Raw genomic sequence first — 24,243 nt, 5'->3', positions numbered from 1 at the left:
GGGGAAAAAAATGAAAAGGGGTGGAATTATTCTACCAGATGTTAAGTTTTATTATGAATAAACTGAATGAAATTTAGAAAGTGTGGCATTGGCAGGAGGAAAGAAACAGAGATCAATAGAACAGAACTGAGAGCCCAAACACAGTCCCACACAAATATGCTCAAATGATTTTTGTCATAGCTGCAAAAGCAATTCAATAGAGGACAGACAGACCTTTTTTTTTTTTTTTTTTTTTTTTTAAGATTTTATCCATTTAATTGTCAAAGAGAGAGAAAGCCAGCACAAGCAGGGGGAGAAGCAGGCTCCCGGATGAGCAAGGAGCTTGACACGGGACTCCATTCCAGGACCCCGAGCTGAAGGCAGCTGCTTAACCGACTGAGCCACCCAGGTGTCCCAGAAAGATAGACTTTTAAACAAATGATGCTGCAGCAATTGGACATCCATAGGCAAAAAAAATGACCTTGAACTAGACCTCATATATTATGCAACAATCAATTCAAAATGCATCATGGACTTAAATGTAAAATTTAAAAACTTTAGGAAAAAAACATAGAACAGAATATATGGAATTTAGGGCTGGGGAAAAAAGACCTTCCCACTAACTGCCTAAAAGAATTTAGATAGAGGACCAGATCCAGGAAGGGAGCGATCACCATACAACTACATTATAATCTGAACTAGGGGCAATAGGGAGGAAGTTAGCAAAGTCTGTTACAATTCTCTTTGTCCTGTTTTTCTCTATGATCCATAAAGATTTGTTTACCAAACATTTACTCTTATTTTTAAAGATTTTATTTATTCATTTGACCGAGAGAGACAGCCAGCAAGAGAGGGAACACAAGCAGGAGGAGTGGGAGAGGAAGAAGCAGGCTCCCAGCAGTGGAGCCTAATGTGGGGCTCGATCCCAGAACGCTGGGATCACGCCCTGAGCCGAAGGCAGACGCTTAAGGACTGAGCCACCCAGGCGCCCCTACTCTTCTATTCTTCCTGTGAATTGTCCTCCTTCCCGTTGAAGCCCCTGGACTCCTAACTCCTCCTCCTTAGTCCAGAAAGACATTTATACCTCATTTTGCCTGACTGTCTTGGGAATCTCTCATGCTTATGTGGATTCTCCCTCTATATGGAATTTCGATTCTCCTGTTAATCTGTCTCACGTCAATTTAATTCTTAAGACAGCGAAAAGTACCTTGAAGACTACAGGAAACAGACTACAAAAACAATTTCCAACAAAGTTCCACCCACCTCACAAAGGTGGAAATGTTAGGTGAGAATTAATTATGCCTCGGGGATATCACACACATTCAAAATTCTTTAACTACCAAATGCATTAGTCAATGTTTTCTATTGAGACATTTCTAACACCTCAGATTTTGATCTTCCTTTTTGTGGTCCTATTATGAAGACATTGTATGGAAACTGTCACTAGTGGGGGGGATGACTAACCTCAGGCTGGATTCTTTCACGTGGTAATTCGAAAGACTTTCCATTGGCTCAGTCAGTGCCGGCTAATTTGTGGCTCAACAAGATCAAGGGGTGATTGTCTGAAATCATAGAAAAGCCTAAATTGTAGCAAAGGATAATTTGAAAATAACAACAACAACAAAAAAAAGATAAGAAAAGGGCCGCCTGGGGCCACCTGGGTGGCTCAGCCCTTAAGCGGCTCAGGTCATGATCCCAGGGTCCTGGGATGGAGCCCCACATCGGGCTCCCTGCTCAGTGGGGAGCCTGCTTCTCCCTCTCCCACTCCCCCTGCTTGTGTTCCCTCTCTCGCTGTGTCTCTCTCTGTCAAATAAATAAAATCTTTAAAAAGAAAAAAAAAAGAAAGAAAAAGAAAAAAGAAAGGGGCCCCTCGGTGGCTCAGTCAGTTAAGTGACCAACTCTTGATTTTGGCTCAGGTCATGATCTCAGGGTCCTGGGATGGAGCCCCGCATGGGGCTCCTCAATCAGCGGGGAGCCTGCTCCATATTTGCTCTCTCTCCCTCTGCTCAATCCCCGTGCAAATGTGCATGCTCTCTCTCCCTGTTTCTCAATAAATAAATAAATCTTTTAAAAAGAGAATGAGAAAGAGAGAAAAAGAAAACTCGGGTGGGTTTATTAGCTTTGAGTCATGGAGAGTGTAATTTATGGGACGGAAAGGGGAGGCAGGAGTGGAGCTGGGGAGGCCAGACAGGCAGCCAAGAAAGCAGGCCCCCAGACCAGGGGCTGGGCTCAGTCAGGTGTGGCCAGGGCTGGGCAGGCCCACGCCTCTCTGCTTTGTGGAGCAGGCAAAGCAAGCTCGGAGGAACAGGTAGCCTGAAGTTTGGGTGAGTTGATGTTGGCCTCCTCGGGCTTGCACTGTGCTCTCTCAGTCGGGGTCTGAAGGGAAAAGGAGCCACAAGACACAAATGGGGAAAAACACAAAATGTTCTCATCCATTTCCAAACTCTACAGCACTTGGAATGTTCAAAGAAATGTTTCCCAGTTTTATGAAGACATGAGTTACGCAGAGTCCTGTATACATTTGAGGTGTACGGCATGACCATCTGACTCACACCTACTGTGAAATGATTACCACGGTAAGTTCAGTTACCATCATCGTGTCCTAGAGATACAAACAAACACAGAAAAAGGAAAATGTTCTTTTCTTTGTGGTGACAACTCTTAGGATTGACCCTCTTACAGCTTCCATAAATACCCTACAGCAGTGGGGCCTATAGGCAGGTTGTGTATTATAACCTCAGTACTTATTTTTTTTAGAGATTTTATTTTTACTTATTTGACAGAGAGAGACAGCAAGAGAGGGAACCCAAGCAGGGGGGAGTTGGAGAGGGAGAAGGAGACTCCCTGCTGAGCAGGGAGCCTGATGTGGGGCTCAATCCCAGGACACTGGGATTATGACCTGAGCTGAAGGCCGACGCTTAATGACTGAGCCACCCAGGTGCCCCAGTACTTTTTAAAAAAATATATTTTATTTATTTATTTGAGAGAGAGTGAGCCCAAGCAGGGGGAGCGGCAGAGGGAGAGGGAGAAGCCGACTCCCCACTGAGCTGGGAGCCCGATGTGGGGCTTGAACCCAGGACCCTGGGATCATCACCTGAGCTGAAGCCACCCCAGTGCCCTAGTACTTATTTTTTTTAAGGGCAAATTTATACCTTCTGACCACCTTCATCCAATTCCCCATCCCCACCCCCTCTGGTAACCATAAATCTCATCATTTTTTCTAGGAGCTTTGTTTTTTTCTTTGAAGGTTCCCCATGTGTATGAGCTCATACAGTATTTCACCAAAGAAAATACGAACGGAGCCCTCCGTCTATTTGCACACACGGGAAGAGCTGTTTTACGAAACCAGGGCTGGAAACAGGGAACTAGCGTCAGCCTCTACCTCAGTCGGCCGCTTTGTGCTTTGGCTATGCTGATGCAGATGTGACCTCCAGGAAACCTGGGTCCCCCCCAGATTGAGCTCCAAGACACTGGCTTTTTGCGCCCACGTGCTCCCGCAGCAGAAGGACCAAATACTAAGATGGGAGAGGGGAAGTGAGGCGACCGAAAGGGAGAGGCCTCGGCGGACACTCTGCATTGGGCCGGCCTGGGTCGGCGTGAGGCCTGCCTTCGGTGGGGCAGCCCTCCGCACCAGAACGTCCCGGTCACCAAGGGCCACGTGAAGCAGGGTAAAGCCTCCTGTGGGGACAAGTCCCCCCTCCCACACTAATCGTGAGGCCGCTTTTTGTCTCTCCTACTATGGCGGCCTGGTGTTGGAGTCCAGCCCCCGTGAGTGGAGCTGCCTCCCCAGCACATTCCCCCGTGGAGCCCCGCAGCCCCTTTCCACTTGGCTCCTGGATCAGGTCCTCGAGGAAAGCCTGGGCCTGGGTCTGTGTGTGTGTGTGTACACGTGCGCATTGGGGGGAACAGCCAGGCCCGCGCTGGCACTGCCGTCTTACCTTTCCCGTCTTTACTACTGTGCGGGTGCTTACCAGCAAAGCAGAGGGCACGTCTTCCTCCTCACGGTCAGGGTGATCGCGCTGCCTTCCCCCGGAGCACAGCAGTCCTCCTCAGCGGACCCTCTCTGATCTGTCTCCCCCGGAACTGGAAGCTTCTCCCTTCTTTCCGGGCAGTGTCCTCACCAGATGTCTGCCAGGAGAGAAGCGGCAGGGGGCCAGCCCAGCGTGCCTGGTGGTTTGAGGCGCCTGTTCCGGAGGATGGCCGCCTCCTTCCTGGGAGGGACAGGAATGTCAACTTCTCTGCCTTTAGTCACTTCAAGTAACACTAGCCAGCTCGGCCCAAGGCGGTGGGGGGGGGATCTCGGTATCCCTCTGGGGTGAGGCGAGAATGATGTTGTCTTCAACGGAGGACCCAAGTGTGCCAGCGGTAGGGGCAGGCTCGCTGTCCACTGACGTGAGCGTTTCAAGTGTGCTCAGGATCCTGGCCTCAGCCCGCCATCTCTGCCTTGGAGGCTCCTTTACCTGCCACAGTGGCCCGCAGAGAAAAGGACGTCGTCTTGACTCAGAGTACTGTAGTGGAGGGAAAAGAACTTTCTCTTTGCCGTTCTAGGTTTGGCGGCGCAGGGGAGCAAATTCTGCCCCATGCCCACCCCCGGCCATGTGTCTCATTGGCATGTGGATTATTTTAGGTAGTTATTTTTTTTTTTTTTTAAAGATTTTATTTATTTATTCGACAGAGCCAGAGACAGACAGTGAGAGAGGGAACACAAGCAGGAGGAGTGGGAGAGGAAGAAGCAGGCTCATAGCAGAGGAGCCTGATGTGGGGCTAGATCCCATAACGCCGGGATCACGCCCTGAGCCGAAGGCAGACGCTTAACCGCTGTGCCACCCAGGCGCCCCCTTAGGTAGTTATTTTTAAGAAACAGAAGCCTTAATAAGTTTTTCTTTTTTGCCTCCGTGCTAACTGCCTAAAAGAAGTTAGATAGAGGTACTGTTCGAGGAAGGGAGCTATTATCATACATCAATATAATATAATATGAACTAGATATGGCAGACAAGGGAGAAATCTTGCAAGGTATGTTTCGTTGTTTCTGGATAGTCCAGCAAACATTTTGTTTACCAAACATTTACTCTTTCCATTCTTTCTGTGACTCATCTTCCTTCCTTTGAAAACCCCAGACCCCTATCCCCTTTCTACTTAGTCCCCCATGACTTATATACCTCATTTTGCCTCTCTTTGGAATCGCTCATGTGTATGTGGCTTCCCTGTATGTACATAATTGAATTTCATTTTCTTCTGTTAAACTATCTGATGTCAATTTCATTCTTAGACCAGCCAGAAGGATCTTCCAGGATAGAGAAAAAAATCTTCCTTCCTAACACAGTGTATAATATAAATGCAGAGGATTGTAGATTGCTACAGGTTTTAGAAATTAAAATGAGGGGTACCTGGCTGGCTCAGTCGGTAGAGCTTGGGCTCTTGATCTCGGAGTTGTGAGTTTGAGCCCCACATTGGGCACAGAGACTACTTAAAAAATGAAGATGAAGGGGTACCTGGGTGGCTCAGTACCTTAAGCGTCCAAGTCTTGGTGTCAGCTCAGGTCTCAGGGTCGTGAGTTCAGGCCCCGGGCTGGGCTCCACGCTGGGCACGGAGACTACTTAAAAAGAAAAAAAAATTAACGTGAAAAAGAAAAAGATCAAAGTTTTTCTTTACTTACTTTAATAGTATTACACAAGACCAAAAAAAAAAAAAAAACAAAACCACCAATGCATCTTTATCACTTAGGAAAAACTAGAACACAACTGAAGCTTGTAAAATTATAGACATAATGTATTTCAAGCACCTATCACTGTGCTCAACACTTAATACTTCATAAAAGGTAGATCACTGAGGGTTACAGGAAAAGCAAAAAGTGTTGTTTCTTTCTAGTCCCTTTCTGTGTGCAACCCATAATGTTTAAGTTTTCCGTTAGGATTCTTTGAGAACTGAGATTGAACTTTCAGCTTTCATGCATTCTGTATGGTATCTAACACATAATACAAGCTTAAACATCGAAGTAATAGAACAGGAACAACCACAACCATGAAACAACCACAGGCACAACGAAAAACCATTTTTTAAATGTTTATTAAAAGGAGATTGTAGTGGTCAATTCAAATAGTTTCATGTCCAGCCTTAAATGGAACCATATAACATCTGTAAAAGCGTAACTTCTCCATCTGTACCCATCAACATCACAGGTGACATCCGTATATGTAAGTGAGAAAACAAAATCATCTATCATGATTTTTTATGCAATCTAACTTTTGATCTGATAATGACCTTAAAAACATCTGCACTGTGTGATCTGCACTGACCTCATGATATTGGGCAGAGTTTATGGAAGGAAGGAGGTGGTATTCCTGCTTAGACTAATAATTTATATTGTGCCATCCTGATGGTGGGGCAATGACGTTTTGCTGTTAAGGGAAAGGTGTACAAGCTTCATGTACTACAGTCTCTAGTGTTTATTAAGTGTTTCACAGACGTGATTTAGTTGACTGTTAAGGGAACTGTCTCTGTAAAGGAAGAAATCAGACAGGTGTTCCCATGGAGATGATATCACCGAGTCTAATTCTGAATCTACTGATTCTGAACACTGTTTCTCTCTACTTTTCTTTTTTAAGATTTTATTTATTTACTTGAGAGAGAGAGAGGCAGAGGGAGCATGAGCCGAGAGAAGGGCAGAGGGAGAAGGAGAAGCAGACTCCCCACTGAACAGAGAGCCTGACATGGGACTCGATCCCAGGGCCCAGGGATCATGACCTGAGCTGAAGGCAGACGCTTAACCAACTGAGCCACCCAGGCGCTCCATGTCTCTACTTTTCTTATAGCAGCTCTGACTGATGTGGTCCAGTCACTATGTCATCTGCTCTTTTTTTCTTTTCAATAATTTTGTTGACGTTCATCCAAATTGTAGCTTGCTTGCTTGTTTATTTATTTATTTATTGTAAGTTCTACACCCAATGTGGGGCTTGAACTCGTGACCCCGAGATCAAGACTTGCATGTGCTGCGGACTGAGCCAGCCAGGTGCCTCAATATGTCATCTGCTCTTAAAGCCTGAACACCTGTTGAAAAGCTACTTGGAAACCATACCATTTATTTGGTTTCATTTACTATCTTTAATTCTTTGAAGTGATAACATAATGATATAGCTCAAAAATCCCCAAATATAACACTTTCGATGAAAAGAATCGCTTAAATACCCTGCCCCACACAGGCCCACTTATCACCCAGCATATTGTTTATGCAAATTTAAATGCAAAAACACGTTCTTGTGTCTCCCATTTGTTATACAAAGGTAGAAGTATACACATGCTCTTCGCCTTTATGCCACTTGTTTAGGAAAATGGTTTGTATAACAACAAGGAGTCTCTTCGTATGGAGAGAAGAGTCCTGTACCCTAATCGAGGCGATGGTTCCATGCATTCACACATGGGATAAAATTTCATGGAGCTATAGAACACAAACAAAAACAAGAACCGACCAACCAAACAAAACCCCCCAAACAATTAAAAAGTACATGTGAAAACAGGTTAAATCCAAATATGTTCGGAATTTGAGTTAATACACTGGATCTCAATCTGGAATGAGTTTTCACCCCGGTGACATTAGGGAATGTCTGGAGACATTTTTGTTTGTCACCATTGAGGGAGGGTATTAGAAACTACTCTTGAAGAAAATTTTTTCTGAGAAGTAAAGGAGGGATGTTGGGGAATGCAAGGTCAAGAGGAATTTTGTTTAGTATTAAAGAAATTTAAATATATTCATATACAGAGGGAAAAGAGACCATAAAGGAGAGGTCAAAGTTTTAACAGAATGGAAAACAATGGAGTAGGGAACTCCAGGGCTCCATCTCTCCCCCGAAGCAACTGAGCTGGGAAAAGCTGTCAGAATCAATTTTTGGTGAATGTTGGAACGCAGCTAAAAACTCACAACAACCAGATAAGGCTTGGTGTAAAAAGAATCTGCTGCTTTGTGGTGTTGGGGCTCAAGGTGGGCCACCCCAAGCCAAGCCAGAGCACCATACTGATTATTTTGAATTCAAGTTAATAAAGAAACAGCGAGTGTAGGAACAACACTCCGATCCACCTTTGTCTCCAGAAAGTAGAGAATACATCTCCCCTGTGAAAAGCACCCTCCCTGCAGGGGGGGGGGGGTGCAGAGGAGGCACCAGGAGGCAGACAAACATCTTTGACATCAGGGACAGGGAATTCAGGGCCTGAGAAGCCCATGTAAACAAACCTTGTAACTTCTCCTAACTTACTACCTCGGCCCAAATTTTGTTTAGAATTCCTAACTAATTGAAGTTCCCAAACATCAGTTTTCTTTGTCCTGCCAATTTCTCCCAGATTTACTGTTTCTTTATGTAACAAGTATAAACACTGCCCGCCTCCATCATTTCTTAGGTCCTGTATCTTTGAGGCCTCCATACATATGAATTAAAGTTGGTTTTCTCCTGTTAATCTGTCTCCTGTCAATTTAACTCTTGGATTACCCAGAAGAATTTGGAAGTATAGAGGCAAATTTTTCCTCCCCAACAGTGGTAAGGGAACACTTTGGTGTTTTGAATTGTCTGCCTATCATCCTTCAGACCCCAGGCCTGTAGAAGCCTTGAGGATGGGAAGGCAGCTCTCCTGGTACTAGAAGGAGCAGTATGGACTTTATTCTCAAAGAATTGTGGTTCAGGGTCTTCTCCGCTCTGCCAGCTCCCTCAAGGACTGGCAGAGTTGGTTTGCCTTTGTTTTGTCTGACAAGGAGTGAACCCAGGGTTGAGGCCACTTCCTGGGTACCTTTGGCCAAAGCATTTAAAGGCACAAGTACTGGCCACAGCGTCCTGGGGCAAGAGACAACAGTCAGGACAAGGAATAGACAACTGAGAAGGGTGGGAAACACACGATTCAGAAAAGAGACACGTGGAAGAAAAAAGGCTTTGAAAAGGTCTTATGTATGCAGAGGAATCAAGAAGGCCACGTGCTAGACACATGCTCAGAAACAGCTGAGAATACCACGAGCTTTCACGTCTGGATGGCTCTCAGGCTCTGTGTAAGCAGGAAGTAAAAGATAAGGCCGAGTTGTCCATAGTCTGGCCAAGCATTGAAGGAGTGTGTAATACAGAGACAATCTCCAAACACTAGGAAAAGTATAATGTCTTCTTTTCTTTTAAGATCTTACTTTTTGATGTATAGTTGACATAAAATACATTAGTTTCAGGTGTACAACACAGTGATTCAACATTATATACATTATGCCATGCTTAACACTGTAAGTGTAGTTACCATATGTCACCATACAAAATTACTGCAATATATTGCCTGTATCCCCTATGCTGGACTTTTCATCACCCTGAATTACTTGTTTTGTAACTGGAAGTTTGTACTCTTTAACCCCCTTCACCTATTTTGTCCATCCTCCCATCTTCCTCCCCTCTGGCAACCACCAGTTTGTTCTGTTTCTATTTCGTGTGTCGGTGTTGTTTGTTTTGTTTTTTAAGATTCCACATATAAGTGAAATCATACAGTATTTGTCTTTCTATGTCTGACTTATTTAATTTAGCATAATTTTCTCTAGGTCCATCCATGTTATTGCAAATGGCAAAATTTCATTCTTCTCATGGCTCAGTAATATTGCATTGTGTGTGTGTGTGTGAGTGTGTGCCACGTCTTCTTTATCCATTCGTCTATTGATGGACACTTAGGTTACTTCCATATCTTAGCTATTATAAATAATGCTACAATAAAAATGGGAGTGCCTATATCATATATCTTACAATAAACATAGAGGTGGGGCGCCTGGGTGGCTCAAACTATTAAGCGTCTACCTTCAGCTCAGGTCATGATCCCAGGGTCCTGGGATCGAGCCCTGCTTCGAGCTCCCTGCTTAGCGGGGAGTGTGCTTCTCCCTCTCCCTCTACCAGCTCATGTACTCGCGTGTACGCACTCTCTCCCTCTCTCTCAAGTAAATAATATATAAAACCTTTAAAAAATAAGATATAAAAACCAAAAACCAAAAACGTAGGGATGCATACATTTTTTCAAATTAGTGTTTTTGTTTTCTTCAGCTAAATGTCCAGTAGTGCAATTACTGGATTGTACGGTAGTTCTATTTTTAATTTTTAGAGGAACCGCCACACTGTTTCCCACAGGGGCTGCACCAGTTTATGTTCCCACCAACAACGTTCAAGGATTCCCTTTTCTCCGATCTAATTTCTTGTCTTTTTGTTACTAGCCATTCTGACTGACGTGAGGTGATATTGTGGTTTTGATTTGCATTTCCCTGATGATTACTGATGTTTCATGTGTCTACTGGCCATCTGTACGTCTGCTTTGGAAAAGTGTCTAATTAGGTCCTCTGCTCATTTATTAATTTGATTGGTTTTTTGGTGTTGAGTTGTATGAGTTACTTTTAAATTTTGGATATTAACCCCTTATCAGATATATCATTTGCAACTATCTTTCTCCCATTCAGTAGGTTGCCTTCTTGTTTTATTGATCTTTATTCATTTTTGAATCCAGGAATTGATGGTAAGTATTTCAAAACACTAGCTGGCCACTAAGCTAATGGAACATAGACTTCAGTGGCTATACATGACAAAGAGTGCAGCTGTTATGTAAACCAGGATGGAGATTCCTCAAAAAATTAAAAATAGAAATACCATACAACCAATAATCCCACTACTGGGTATCTACCCAATGAAAATAAAACACTAATTTGAAAAGATATATGTATTCTATTTACTGCAGCATTATTTACAATATCCAAGATATGGAAGCAATTTCAGTGTCCATCCATAGATATATGGGTAAGGAAGATGTGGTACACACACACACACACACACACACACAACACACACACAGGAATATTACTCAACCATAAAAAAGAATGAAATCTTGCCATCTGCAACAACATGGATGGACCTAGAGGGTATTATGTTAAGTGAAATACGTCAAACAGAGAAAGACAAATGCCATGTGGTTTTACTTATATGTGGAATCAAAAAAACAAAACAAACCAGAAACAGACTCATAAATACAGAGAACAAATTGGTGGTTGCCAGAGGCGAGGGGTTGAGGGATGGGCAAAACAGGTGAATGGGGATTAAGAGCTACAAATTTCCAGTTATAAAAGAAATGAGTCAGGGCACTTGGCTGGCTCAGTTGGTAGAGCATGTGACTCTTGAACTCAGGGTCATGGGTTTAAGCCCTACACTGGGGGTCGAGTCTACTTAAAAATAAATGAGATGAAAAGTACGTGGAGATGAAAAGTACAGCATAGGGGATATAGTCAATCACACCGTAATAACTTTGTGTGGTAAACAGGTGATAATTACACTTACCGTGGTGAGCATCTCATAATGTATATAATTGTCAAATCACTGTGTTGTATGCCTGAAACTCGTATCATATTGTATGTCAACTACGCTGAAATTTTATTCTTTTATATTTTCATTTTTTTATACTGAAGTTTTTAAAAAATGAATACAGATATTACAAAAATAGCTTAGAAAGTCACTAACTAGGCAAACCTGGATTGTATGGTCTTTGTATTCTGTTCAATGAAACAGGAACAACAAACCTAGGAGAGGGGAGAAAATGTGATTTCCAAAGTTGTCACATTCTAATATTCAGAATGTCTAATTTTCAACAAAAAGTACAAGGAAAAAGAATTCTAAAAATCATATGGAATTCTAAGGGAATCTAAATAGCCAAAACAATCTTTAAAAAGAAAATAAAAGTTGTAGGACCCAGATTTCTAAATTTCAAAACTTACTACAAAGCTATAGTAATCAGGGGCGCCTGGGTGGCTCAGTGGTTAAGCATCTGCCTTCGGCTCAGGGCGTGATCCTTGTGTTCTGGGATCGAGCCCCACATCAGGCTCCTCTGCCGAGAGCCTGCTTCTTCCTCTCCCACTCCCCCTGCTTGTGTTCCCTCTCTCACTGGCTGTCTCTATCTCTGTCAAATGAATAAATAAAATCTTTAAAAAAAAAAAAGCTATAGTAATCAAAACAGTATTGTACTGGCATAAGGATAGACATACAGATCAATGGAATAGAAGTGAGAAACCAGAAATCAACCCATACATCTATGGTCGATTGATTTTGGTTAAGGGTGCCAAGCCCATTCAATTGGGAAATAATTACCTCTTCAGGAAATGATGGACAATTAGATATCTATATGCAAAAGAATCAAACTGGAAACATACCTCACATCATATACAAAAATTAACTCAAAATGGAGAAAATACTTATATGTAAGAATTAAGATTATAAAACTCTCATTTATATATGGTTATATAAAACTCATATATAGAGAGAGAGAGAGAAAGAGTTATAAAACTATAAAACTCCTTCTCTTCAGGAGAAAACAGGGAAAAATTCATGATCTGGGATTTGGCAATGAATTCTTCAATATGACACCAAAGCAGAAGCAACAAAAGGAAAATTACATAAATTGGATTTCATCAAAATCAAACTTTTTGTGCATCAAAGGACACTATTAAGAAACTGAAAAGACACCCTACACAATGAGGTAAAATATTTACAAATCATGTCTCTGGTAAGACGTCAGTTTCCAGAATACTTAAAAAACCCTTACAACTCAGCAATGAAAAGATAAACCACCAAATTAAAAATAGGCAAACGATTAGATGTTTTTTCCCAAGGATATGTACAAATGGCCAACAAGCATGAAAAGATGCTCAGTATCATCAGTCATCAGGGAAATGCAAATCAAGACCACAAGATAATACCTCATCCCCATTAGGATGGCTATAGTAAAAAAATGGAGGGGGTGGCTGAATTGGAGGAGTGTACAACTCTTGATCTTGGGGTTGTGAGTTTGAGCCGCACGTTGGGTTTAGAGACTACTGAAAAAAGTGGAATATAATAAGTGTTGGTGAGGATGTGAAGAGACTGGAACACTCACACATTACTAATGGGAATGTAAAATGATGCAGTTGCTGTATTTGGCAGTTCTTCAAAAAATTAAACAGAGAATTACCCCGTGACCCAGGAATTCCACTTCTACGTATATACCTGAAAGAACTGAAAATCGGTATTCAGGGGCACCTGGGTGGCTCAGTCGATTAAACGTCTGCTTTCAGCTCAGGTCATGATCCCAGGGTCCTGGGTTCGAGCCCAGTATCAGTCTCCCTGCTCAGCTGGGAGTCGGCTTCTCCCTCTCCATCTGCCTGCTGTGCCCCACTGATGCTCTCTCTCTCTGTCAAATAAATAAATACAGTATTTTTCAAAAATGGGGATTCAAACGAGTAATTGTACATAAATGTAGATAGAAGCACTATTCACAACAGCCAAAAGATAGAAAAAACCCAAATTTCCATCAATTGAGAAATGGATAAACAAAATGTGGCATATTCATATAACGGAATATTATTCAACTCAAAAAAGGAATAAAGTATTAATGGTTGTTACAAAGTCAATGAACCTGGAAAACATGATGCTAAGTGAAAGAAGCCAGACACTAAAGGCCACATATTGTATGATTCCCTAAATATTAAATATCCAGAACAGGCAAACCCATGGAGACAGAAAGCACATTAGCGGTTGCCACGGGAGGGATGGGGAGTGACTACTAAATGAATAAGGGGTTTCATTTTTGGGTGATGAATATGCTTTGAAAGTCGATGGCAGTGATGGTGGAGAACACTGTGAATGTATTAAATGCCACTGAATTGTATACTTTAAAATGGGTAATTTTATGTTGTTTCAATTTTACCACAATTTAAAAAAAATAATATAAGGGAAAAATAATCATTATGGAAAGACTATGATAAAGGGCACAAGTGGCGGGGCGCCTGGGTGGCACAGCGGTTAAGCATCTGCCTTCGGCTCAGGGCGTGATCCCGGCGTTGTGGGATCGAGCCCCACATCAGGCTCCTCTGCTATGAGCCTGCTTCTTCCTCTCCCACTCCCCCTGCTTGTGTTCCCTCTCTTGCTGGCTGTCTCTCTCTGTCAAATAAATAAATAAAATCTTAAAAAAAAAAAAAAAAGGGCGCAAGTGGCATAAGATGTGGGACAACACATCAGTTTGAATGTCCTAAGCCTCTTTTATGTACTGTTTCCCCAATCCCATCCCACTCTCATTAAATCTAGATTGTTATCTGGGTACATACTGATGAAATTGGCAATAATAGAATAAATATTGAGACGAAAAGGCTTACGGTATAAAGGAGCTAAATCTAAAATTTGGTAATTAATCCTTTTATACTTTTCTTTTTTCCTAAAATTCGTTTCCAATTTTGAATTGCGGAAGGCTTGTTGATATTTTTTTCCCGGTAGAAAAATAAGATCTGATATCCAAATTTCAAGATCCAGTAGAGCCTAAAACCATATGCTACGTTTGGCCTTAAGCTTTTTATACTGAAATTAATGCAGATCATGCAAGTAAGACTCTAAATGAGCACGAAAAATATGACCCGTATCAAGTCACCACTCCATCTGAGGTCTCCTGGTAGTTAAATCTCTTAGGATAGTGATGAGACGATCAAAGCCAGAGGACCCATCAATTCAGATATTACAATTAAAAACAGCCAGTTTCTCAGCACAGAATATACAATTATTGAATCACTATACTGTGTACCTGAAACTAATATAACTTTGTATATCAACTATGTTTTGAGAATAATATTTAAAAATTAAATTAAATTTAAAATACCCAGTCTAACTCTAGCATCTGACACTACTAAAATACACAAAGAAAAAGAATACATTAATCTCCATCCAGGAACATACCAGGAAGTGGTTTCAAAAACTGATATTTAGGCTACAGATCTAGACAGTAGCCTAGGGACTCTGAAACCCTCCAATTTGAGAAGGTGGATAATGGATGGCAGGAATGCAAGGATTATGCAGTAACCTTAGCAAGGCAGGCTGCAGAGGTGGTTCTTGACGCTCTGAAAAAGGAAACGAATGTTATGGTTAAAAGTTTTCCATTCACTTGCTAACTGACAAAAAGTAGAAAAAAAGAAATGCCTGTTTCTCATCAAATTCCCTATATAATTTCATAGCCACTGTATTATATTCAGGTTCTAAATAGTCCTTGATAGTCTTTGGCTTATCAAACTCAAAAAGGAAACTATTCTGCTTTAAGATATTTAAAAATATTAATTTACTGCTTAGCCTTGTCCCTTAGCACGTGAACAGATTATTAAGTTTCATTACACTCTCATATGAGCATTGTATTTGATGACATGAAAAATGAGTCCATATTTTTTTAAGGTAGGGGTTATTTTATTATTGTGTTATTTAATATATTAAATATATATGATACAGAGATTTGGCTATCGTAATTACTGATTTGTATTACCCGGCAAGTGTACTAAAACATTTCATACCCTTAAAAAAAAAATTGCTTTCTACAAGCAAAGATCCTGGAATCCGACGCGAAGATGATGCCTGGACGGCTCCCGAGAACACACCTTGAGAGGGAGATGTAGGACGGGGCCCAGAGCCCACGGCTAAGTGCTGAGGCCACCCAGGTCTCTGCAGGGAGGAAGGAGGCGAGTCACAGCTGTGGCTACGCAGAAAGCCCGCAGCTTCGCAGGGCTAGGGGGGAGCTTCGAAGAAACGCTACGCTTCCCCCATCCCGAGGCAACACCCCGGAACCACTGCTACCGCAGGAGGGGGCCACCCGATCGTGGACACGGGAGACCGAGGACGCCTCGGCTCACAGAAGCCACTGCGCCGCCACAACCCAAACTTGGGGGACCGGGGGAGACATTTTGGGTGCACCGGCAAAACTCGTCCCCAGGGCTGGGGTCGTCCTGGCAACAAGAAGGGTGCTGTGTGCCAGTGTAAATAACCCGATCGGGCAACAGGTACACGGCCTCGGTCCCGCAGGAGCCCCTCTCCCTCCCCGAGTCCCAGAGGACAAAAACCCACGTCCTGTCCTTTCTCCGCCGCGGACTTGGAACGACTGCACGCACGGACCACCGGCCCCGGGCACGATCTCGACGAAAGGTGCCGGGCGGCTGGAGCTGACGACCGAGAGATGCTGGGGCCTCGGCCTCTGGGGAGGGGCGAAAGGGAGGACACAGAGCCCAGCGCTGGCCTCGAAGGGGGGCCCCTCTCTTGGTACCTTTGCAGACGCAGGACCCTCCCGCCGGAATGCGGTCTGCGCGTCTCCTCCAACCAAAGGGCCGGCATCGGACACCCCTGGGCGAGCACCAGCAGCACGCGCGGCTGCCGCTTCTCCGGGAGCCCCGTGAGTAGCCCCTTGCAAGTGTCCCTTCCAGTGCCCGGGTGGGCCTCAGCTCCTCGCCGCGACTGGGCCTCAGCCCCGCCTGGAAGCACACTGTTCTCTCCCTAGAGGCTGACGCCACCCGGTCTTGCACGGCGGCGCGGTCCCGCTGGGGCACGGGGGGGCGGGGCGGGGGAAGATGGGGTGCTGCAGGACAGGGTGGCTCCTCGTAAGCCGGCTGCGTGGGCACTTGGGGAACTTCGGAGATGGCCGTGGCCTCCTGATGGGGGCTCAGGGACGCGGCTGCACGAAAGCAGGCCTCCTTGCCTTCCTGGAGGAGCGGCACCGTCCATCACGTGCACTCACCCCGTACCACACGCAAAACAAATACACAGAGAATAAATTCAAAACTTTATTGAAAAGACGACAAGTGCCCCCAAAGAGAGGGTCCGTGAATTTGCCCTTCTCTCGAGTACATGTCACGGGCGTTTCGGGAACTGCTCTTAACCCTGAGCGACACAGAACGGGAATGCGCTCAAAAGCACCGTGGGAAAAAACCGCCGCCGAGGCCATTGTGTGGGCAAAGGGCTCACAAGAGAGCCACCGACGGTAGGAGACCGGGAGCGAGCACAGGAGGGCAGCCGCACGGAGGGAAAGGTGGAGGAAGCCAGGGCAGGGGAGGCAAGAAGACAACAGGAAAGAGAGGCATGGGCTGCTGAGGTGGCCCCAGCGGCGGTGGCTCCTGAAGAACCCATACGCACTCCAGCTCCTGAATGAGGAGGCATGGCAGGGTCCACCCAAGTTAATGACGACGGGAGGGACCAGGGCCACCGGGGGCGTGTTTCTGAACCTCAGTGCCCTCTGGGGTCTCCTCCACTTGACCCTCCTATTCTTTTTTTTTTTTTTTTAAGATTTTGTTTATTTATTTGACAGAGATAGAGACAGCCAGTGAGAGAGGGAACACAAGCAGGGGGAGTGGGAGAGGAAGAAGCAGGCTCATAGCAGAGGAGCCTGATGTGGGGCTCGATCCCACAATGCTGGGATCACGCCCTGAGCCGAAGGCAGACGCTTAACCGCTGTGCCACCCAGGCGCCCCTGACCCTCCTATTCTTAAACCAAACCTTCAATCAGAGAGCAAAAAAGGACATTTTAGTACACTGAGCATCAGAAGTCATACAGGACAAAACACAGCAGGCTACTCTCTATGCCCTTCAGGTTGGAAACTGCATCAGGGAAGCTAGTTCCTTTTTGCTAAAACAGCTTAGGGAAGTTACCGCCACGGGCCTCCCTGCAGCTCACCCCGAGATAGCACCCACGATGTGCCAGGCTCTGTCCCGGCTCCATGCTTGGACTCTGTGCTCCCAACTGCCATATTACTCTTCCCGTCCTCAGCAGCATGTGCAGCTGAGGCACTGCTCTCTGGCCCTGCTGTGACTCTGACACCTGGGTTGTGTGTGTCCTCACAGCTGACCAGCAGCCGTCGGGCTGCCACTAACCCCTAGTCGCTAGGCAGGCGTCACCCTACTGATGGGGGAAGCTCAGTATCATTCAAAAGTCCTGCTGATGGGATACAGCCCCCATTCTGAACAGCCCATCTTCAACAGAGAGTAAGTAACTAACCCACAGGGCCGTGCTGGATCTTTCAACAAGAGCTTTCCTTTAAGAATGACTCAAGGGTCCTTCCTCTTCTGAAACCTCGTCATAGTGAGAAAGGTGGCATTGTGAGCGAGGCCTGGGCATGGAGGGCCCAGGAGCCTGTGGCTTGTCTTGCTGGGACGGGAGGAAGCCGAAGCACTGGACACTACCTCAAGAGTCTAGACACTGGGGACAATGGATGTTTAGACGAACTAGGACCAGATTTCCTCAATTCATAAAATCTTTGCCCGGCCAACAGACTGAGGGCAAAGAGGCACACCGCCGTCACTGTTGTCAGCTCCCCAGCCTGCAGCCCGCACCACCCTCCGCAGGCTTTCCCGGGCTCAGCGCCCGGTCAGCTGCTCTGCTCTGCCTACGTCCCAGCACCCTGGACAGGACCCCTGGCGTCCCGTGGGGCAGGACCTCCTAGGCCCCTCTACTCAACCAGGAGAGCCCCGTCCCATCCCTTATCCTTTTTTCTGTTTCTCTATCTACTGTCAGCCCAAGAAGACTCACCCCACCCACCTGCCCACCCTGGCCTGGCACTCCTCTCTAGCAGCCCCCACCCACCATACATACCAGACATCCTTGGCCAGGACCAGCACACCCTCCACCCAAGGGCTCCTGCCATGGAGGCCCAGTCCTACACACTAGAGTATCTGCATCAGTTGCAGCTGGACCTTGCAGCCAGCTGCACCGAAAGCCTGCCCTACTCAACAGTGCTCATGCAGCTCACGACCAGGCCTTATAGCCAGCTGTGCCAAGGGCCAGCCCCACACACCAGCATGCCCACACCAGCTGCAACCAGGCCTGTCAATCAGACAGGCCAGAAGCCTGTCCCACTCACCAGCATACCCACAGTAGTCATAGCCAAGCCTAGCCGACAGCTGCACCAGTAAACAGCCCCACACATCAGTGAGTCTGCACCAATCGTGACCAGCCACAAGAGGGAGCACACAGCCTACAAAAGAGATACTCCTGGGGTACTTGGCTTGGGTGACCAGCGGGGATTTATGCTGAGCCCCACAGACACCTTCGGGCATAAAGCCACTCCTCCAAGACTGGGACAATAGCTGATCCACCTAAAACACAGAAACAAACACTGAGACGCAAATGAGGAGACAGACAATACGTTCCAAGTGAAAGAACAAGACAAAAACCTCAGAAAAAGAACTAAACAAAACAGAGATCTACCAGATGGAATTCAAATGAATGGTCATAAAGATGCTCACTGAACTCAAAAGAATGGATGAGCACAGTGAGAATTCAACAAAGAGACAGAAAATATTTTTTTAAATCAATCAAAGCCAAAGAACACAATAACTGAAATGAAAAATACAGGGCATCAAAAGCGGATTACAGAATGCAGAACAGATTAACAATGTGGAAGACAGGGTAGTAGAAAGCACCTAATCAGAACAGCAAAAAAGCAAAAAGAACTGAATAAAATGAGGTTAAGTTTAAGGGACCTCTGGGGTAAAATCAAGTGTACTAATATTCACACTACAGTGGTCCCAGAAGGAGAAGAGAGAGAAAAGGACAGAAAACTTATTTGAAGAAATAATAGCTGAAAACTTCCCTAACCTGGGGAAGGAAACAGATATCCAAGTCCAGAAAGCAAACACCCCCAAATGAGATGAACCCAAAGAGACCAAGACACATTATAATCAAAGTGTCAACAGTTAGAGATAAAGAATCTTAAAAGCAGCAAAAGGAAAACAACTAGTTACATACCAAGGAACCCTAAGTCTATAAGCTGGTTTTTCAGAAGAAACTTTATAGGTCAGAAGAGAATAGCATGATATATGAGAAGTGCTAAAAGGAAAAAACTTACAACCAAGATTACTCTACCCAGCAAAGTTATCACTCAGAAGTGAAGGAGAAACAAGGAGTTTCTCAGACAAGCATAAGCTAAAGCTCATCACTCCCAAACCAGCCTTACAAGAAAGTTAAAGGGACTTAATTTTAAGTAGAAAAGAAAAATCATAACTACAAGTAAGAAAACTATGAAAGGAGGGGCGCCTGGCTGGCTTAGTCAGTGGAGCATGCAACTCTTGATCTTGGGGTTATGAGTTCGAGCTCTGGTTGGGTGTAGAGATTACTTAATAATAAAATTTTTTAAAAAAAGGAAAATTATGAAAGGAAAAATCTCATTGGTAAAGGTAAACACATAGTAAAGGTAGTGGATCAACCACCTACATAGCTAGTATGAAGGTTAAAAGACAAAAGTAGTAAAATCAGCTAGACCCACAATAATTAGTCAATGGAAACATAAAATAGTAAGATGTAAAATATGATGTCAAAAACATAAAACATGGTGAAGGGATGTAGTACTTTTAGAATGCATTTGAGCTTAAGTGGGCATTAACTTAAAATAGATTGCTATATACGTAAGATGTTATATATGTACCTCATGGTAACCACTGACCAAATACCTATAATAGATAAACAAAAAATAAAAGAATACAAACATAACACTAAGGAAAGTCACCAAATCTCAAGGGAAGAGAGCAAGAGAACAAAGGAACAGAGAAGAACTACAAAAAACAATCAGAAAGCGACGCCTGGGTGCCTCAGTTGGTTAAGCGTCTGCCTCCAGCTCAGGTCATGATCCCAGGGTCCTGGGATCAAGTCCCACATCTGGTTCCTTGCTCAGCAGGGAGCTGCTTCTCCTTCTGCCTGCCGCTCCCCCCTGCTTGTGCACTCTCTCTCTCTCTGACAAAGAAATAAAATCTTTTTAAAAAACCGGAAAAATATCAAGAAAATGTCTACAAATCCATACCTACCAATAAATTTTTTAAAGATTTTATTTATTAACAGAGAGAGAGACAGCCAGCGAGAGAGGGAACACAAGCAGGGGGAGTGGGAGAGGGAGAAGCAGGCTCCCAGCGGAGGATGGGGCTCCATCCCAGGACTCTGGGATCACGCCCTGAGCTGAAGGCAGATGCTTAACGACTAAACCACCCAGGCGCCCCCTACCAATAATTTTTTTTTATCAATAATTACTTTAAATGTAAACTTCCTAAGTGTTCCAATCAAAACACACAGTAGCTGAATAAATTAAAAAAAACAATACCCATCTATAGCTGCCTACAAGAGACTCACTTCAGATCTAAAGACAACAGAGACTGAAACTGAAGGGATGGAAAAAGATACTCCATGCAAATGAAAACAAACAAAACGCTGGGGTAGCAATACTTACATCATACAAAACAGACTAGAAAACAAAGCCTGTAACAGGACATGAATGACACTGCATACGATAAAGGGATCAATTCAACAAGAGGATATAACATTTGTAAATACCTATGCACCCAACATAGGAGCACCTTAATACATAAACCAATTATTAAGAGACATGAAGGGAGAAACTGACAGTAATACAATAATAGTAAGAGACCTTAACACCCCACTTACATGAATGGATACATCATTCAGACAGAAAATCAATAAGGAAAACAGTGGCCTTGACCAACACATTAGACCAGATGGAATTAAGAGATAATACACAAAACATTCTATCCAAAAACAGCAGAACATACATTCTTTTCAAGTGCACATGGAATATTCTCCAGGACTGATCCCATGTTAGGCCACAAGACAAGTCTTGATAAATTTAAGAAGACTGAAATCATATCAAGCATCTTTTCAGACCACAACAGTATGAAACTAGAAATCAATTACGAGAAAACTGGAAAAACATAAACACATGGAATTAAATAACCAATGGGTCGGGGTGCCCGGGTGGCACAGTCGGTTAAGCGTCTGACTCTTGGTTTCAACTCAGGTCATGATCTCAGGGTTTTGAGATTGAGCCCCATGTCAGGCTCCGTGCTCAGTGTGGCATCTGCTTGAAATTCTCTCTCTCTCTCCCTCTGACCCTCCCACTTGTGCACGTGCTCTTTCTCTCTCTCTCTTTAATAAATAAGTCTTTAAAAATAAACAAACAATGGGTCAATGAAGAAATCAAAGAGGAAATTTAAAAAAATACCTTGAGACAAATGAAAATGGAAACACAACAGTACAAAATCTATGAAATGCAGCAAAAGAAGTTCTATGAGGGAAATTTTATACAGGCCCAACTCGAGAACCAAGAAAAACCTCAAATAAACAATCTAATCTTACACCTAAAGGAACTAGGAAAAGAACAAAGCCCAAAGTTAGCAGAAGGAAGAAAATAATAAAGGTCAGAGTGAAAAATAAATGAAAAAGAGACTAAAAAGACAACAGAAAAGATCAATGAAACTAAGAGTTGGTTCTTTGAAATGATAAAATTGATAAAAACCTTTAGCTAGATTCATCAAGAAAAAAAGAGTGCCCATATAAATAAAATCAAAAATGAAAGGGGATAAGTTATACCCAATACTATAGAAATAGAAAAAAAATCATAAGACTACTAAGAACAATTATGTGCCAACAAATAGAACAACCAAGGAGAAATAAATTCCTAGAAACATAACAATCGTCCAAATCAGGAAGATTACACTATAGACTGATTACTCAAAAAACTCCCAACAAAACAAACTCCAGGACCAGACGGTTTCACAGGTAAATTCTACTAAATATTTAATGAGTTAAGACCTATACTTCTTAAACAATTCCAAAAAACTGAAGAAAGAACAAACTCACTCTTTGAGGCCAGCATTATCCTGATATGGAAACCAAAGACACCACAAATTAAAAAAAAAAATTACAAGCCAATATCCCTGATGTATGTAGATGCAAAAATCTTTAACAAAATATTGGCAAACCAAATTTTATACTACATTAAAAAGATCATACACCATACTAAAGTAGAAGTTATTCCAGAAATGCAAGGATAATTCAACATCCACAAATCAATGTGGAATATACCACATTAACAAAATAAAGGATAAAAATCCTACGATCATCTCAATAGACGCAGAAACAGCATCTGACAAAATTCAACAACCAAAGATACAAACTCTCACCAAAGTGAATATAGAGAAAACATAACTCAACTTAAGAAAGGCCAGATACGACAAACCCACAGCTAACATCACACTCAACAGTAAAAAGCTGAAAGCTTCACCCTAAGATCAGGAACAAGACAAGGATGTCCATTCTCGCCACTTTTATTCAACATAATACTGAAGTCCCAGCCACAAGACAAGAAAAATAAAAGGCATCCAAATTGGTAAAGAAGAAGTAAAACTGTCACTATCTGCAAATGATATATATATATAAGAAAACCCTACTCTACCATCCATGTTGTCAACTGTTAACTCAAAAAAAAATCACTTTGTAAGGCTAACATGTGACACGCAATCTGCTGTTAGGTTGAGAAAAAACAATTCAAAATAATATAAATGTATTTGTCTTAATACTGAACCCTTCTATGAATAGGAAATTAGCACCCCCCCGAATTACAATTTAAAAAGAACAATTAAGGGGTGCTGGGTGGCTCAGTTGGTTAAGCGGCTGCCTTCAGCTCAGGTCATAATCCCAGGGTTCTGGGATCGAGGCCCGAGTCGTCGGGGTCCCTGCTCACTGGGGGGCCTGTTTCTCCCTCTCCCTGCCGCTCTGCCTACCTGTGCTCTCTCTCTCTCTCTCTCAAATACAAATATGATCTTTAAAAATAAACAAATAAATAAAAAGGACAATTAATATGTTAAAATCAACTAGCAACATGTTTTAATCGTTAGGTATGTTCAATGTTTTTAAATTCTAGGGGGTAGCATAGCATAAATCACAAAAAAGAAGAAAAAACGTGAGCTGTACTTAAAAGTTATTCATTTAACAAAAATTTTGACAATAGTCTCTGGATTTAAACAAACATTACATCTTTTAACAGTATTTTTTGAATCACTTACTCTGGTTCTGGATTCTTTGGAGAAAGTCCCCATACTTCAGGAGCTCCCAATTCTCCAATCCTCTCTCTCTCACTTAATCTCCTAGAAGATATAGGCATATAAATTATAACTCCATGGCTAAATGGTCTCCTAAATATATAATCAATTCAAAGGAGTCCAGTTAAGTCCTATTTTCCTATTTTAAAAGTTAAATTAATAAATTAAGTATACTCATTGTAATTTGATGTTCTTGATAGTACTATCAAATGGCACAGACTACAGACAGCCTGAGGCCAGGCCAGAAATACAGCCTAAAAGGTTGTCAAGTGCATCTCTTCTGCCTCTTGCATGACCTAGCTCCTAATTGCTCATTTCGTCTTCTGCAATATGTGACACAAACAGTTTTATATTTGGAAATAACTTGTTTACATACATTTTTGAGAGTAAAGAGCAATCTCTACTTTTGATTTAGTCAAACCCGTTTTCAGAAACTCAGGAATTAATAAAGAAAATAAAAATGAAGCATTAGAAACAGAAAATAAAGAGAGCTCTGAAAATGAAAGAAAAGTTTTATTTGACAAAAACTGTCCTCAATGAGAAACAGGGTTTTTTTTTTTCTGTTTTCCCTTTAGTTCCTTTT

At 43.2% G+C, this 24,243-nt stretch overlaps 1 protein-coding gene across 10 annotated transcripts in view; it reads right to left on the bottom strand.

Moving 5' to 3' along the window:
* Positions 1–24,243, bottom strand: part of LOC148106861 (NF-kappa-B-activating protein-like) — a 37,531-nt gene that overhangs the window by 10,668 nt on the left and 2,620 nt on the right. Inside the window, exons 2-6 of one of the 10 annotated variants that reach the window (XR_015723412.1) lie at positions 23,625–23,705; positions 14,709–14,869; positions 5,488–5,572; positions 3,951–4,487; positions 1,444–1,541 (exon numbers count right to left, since the gene is read on the bottom strand). Coding sequence is in view for 2 of the 10 variants with exons in the window: in XM_087859961.1 (XP_087716087.1) it covers positions 13,101–13,176; positions 23,625–23,705 (157 nt within the window). In the remaining 8 variants the exon portion in view is untranslated. The other 9 variants (XR_015723414.1, XR_015723415.1, XR_015723410.1 and 6 more) reach the window with 9 other exon arrangements.

Source organism: Ursus americanus, chromosome X (assembly GCF_024610735.1).
Source record: "Ursus americanus isolate L20-20 chromosome X, mUrsAme1.1.p, whole genome shotgun sequence".
In the NCBI taxonomy this organism is placed as follows: domain Eukaryota; kingdom Metazoa; phylum Chordata; class Mammalia; order Carnivora; family Ursidae; genus Ursus; species Ursus americanus.
This window is presented reverse-complemented; position numbering and strand designations above follow the sequence as displayed.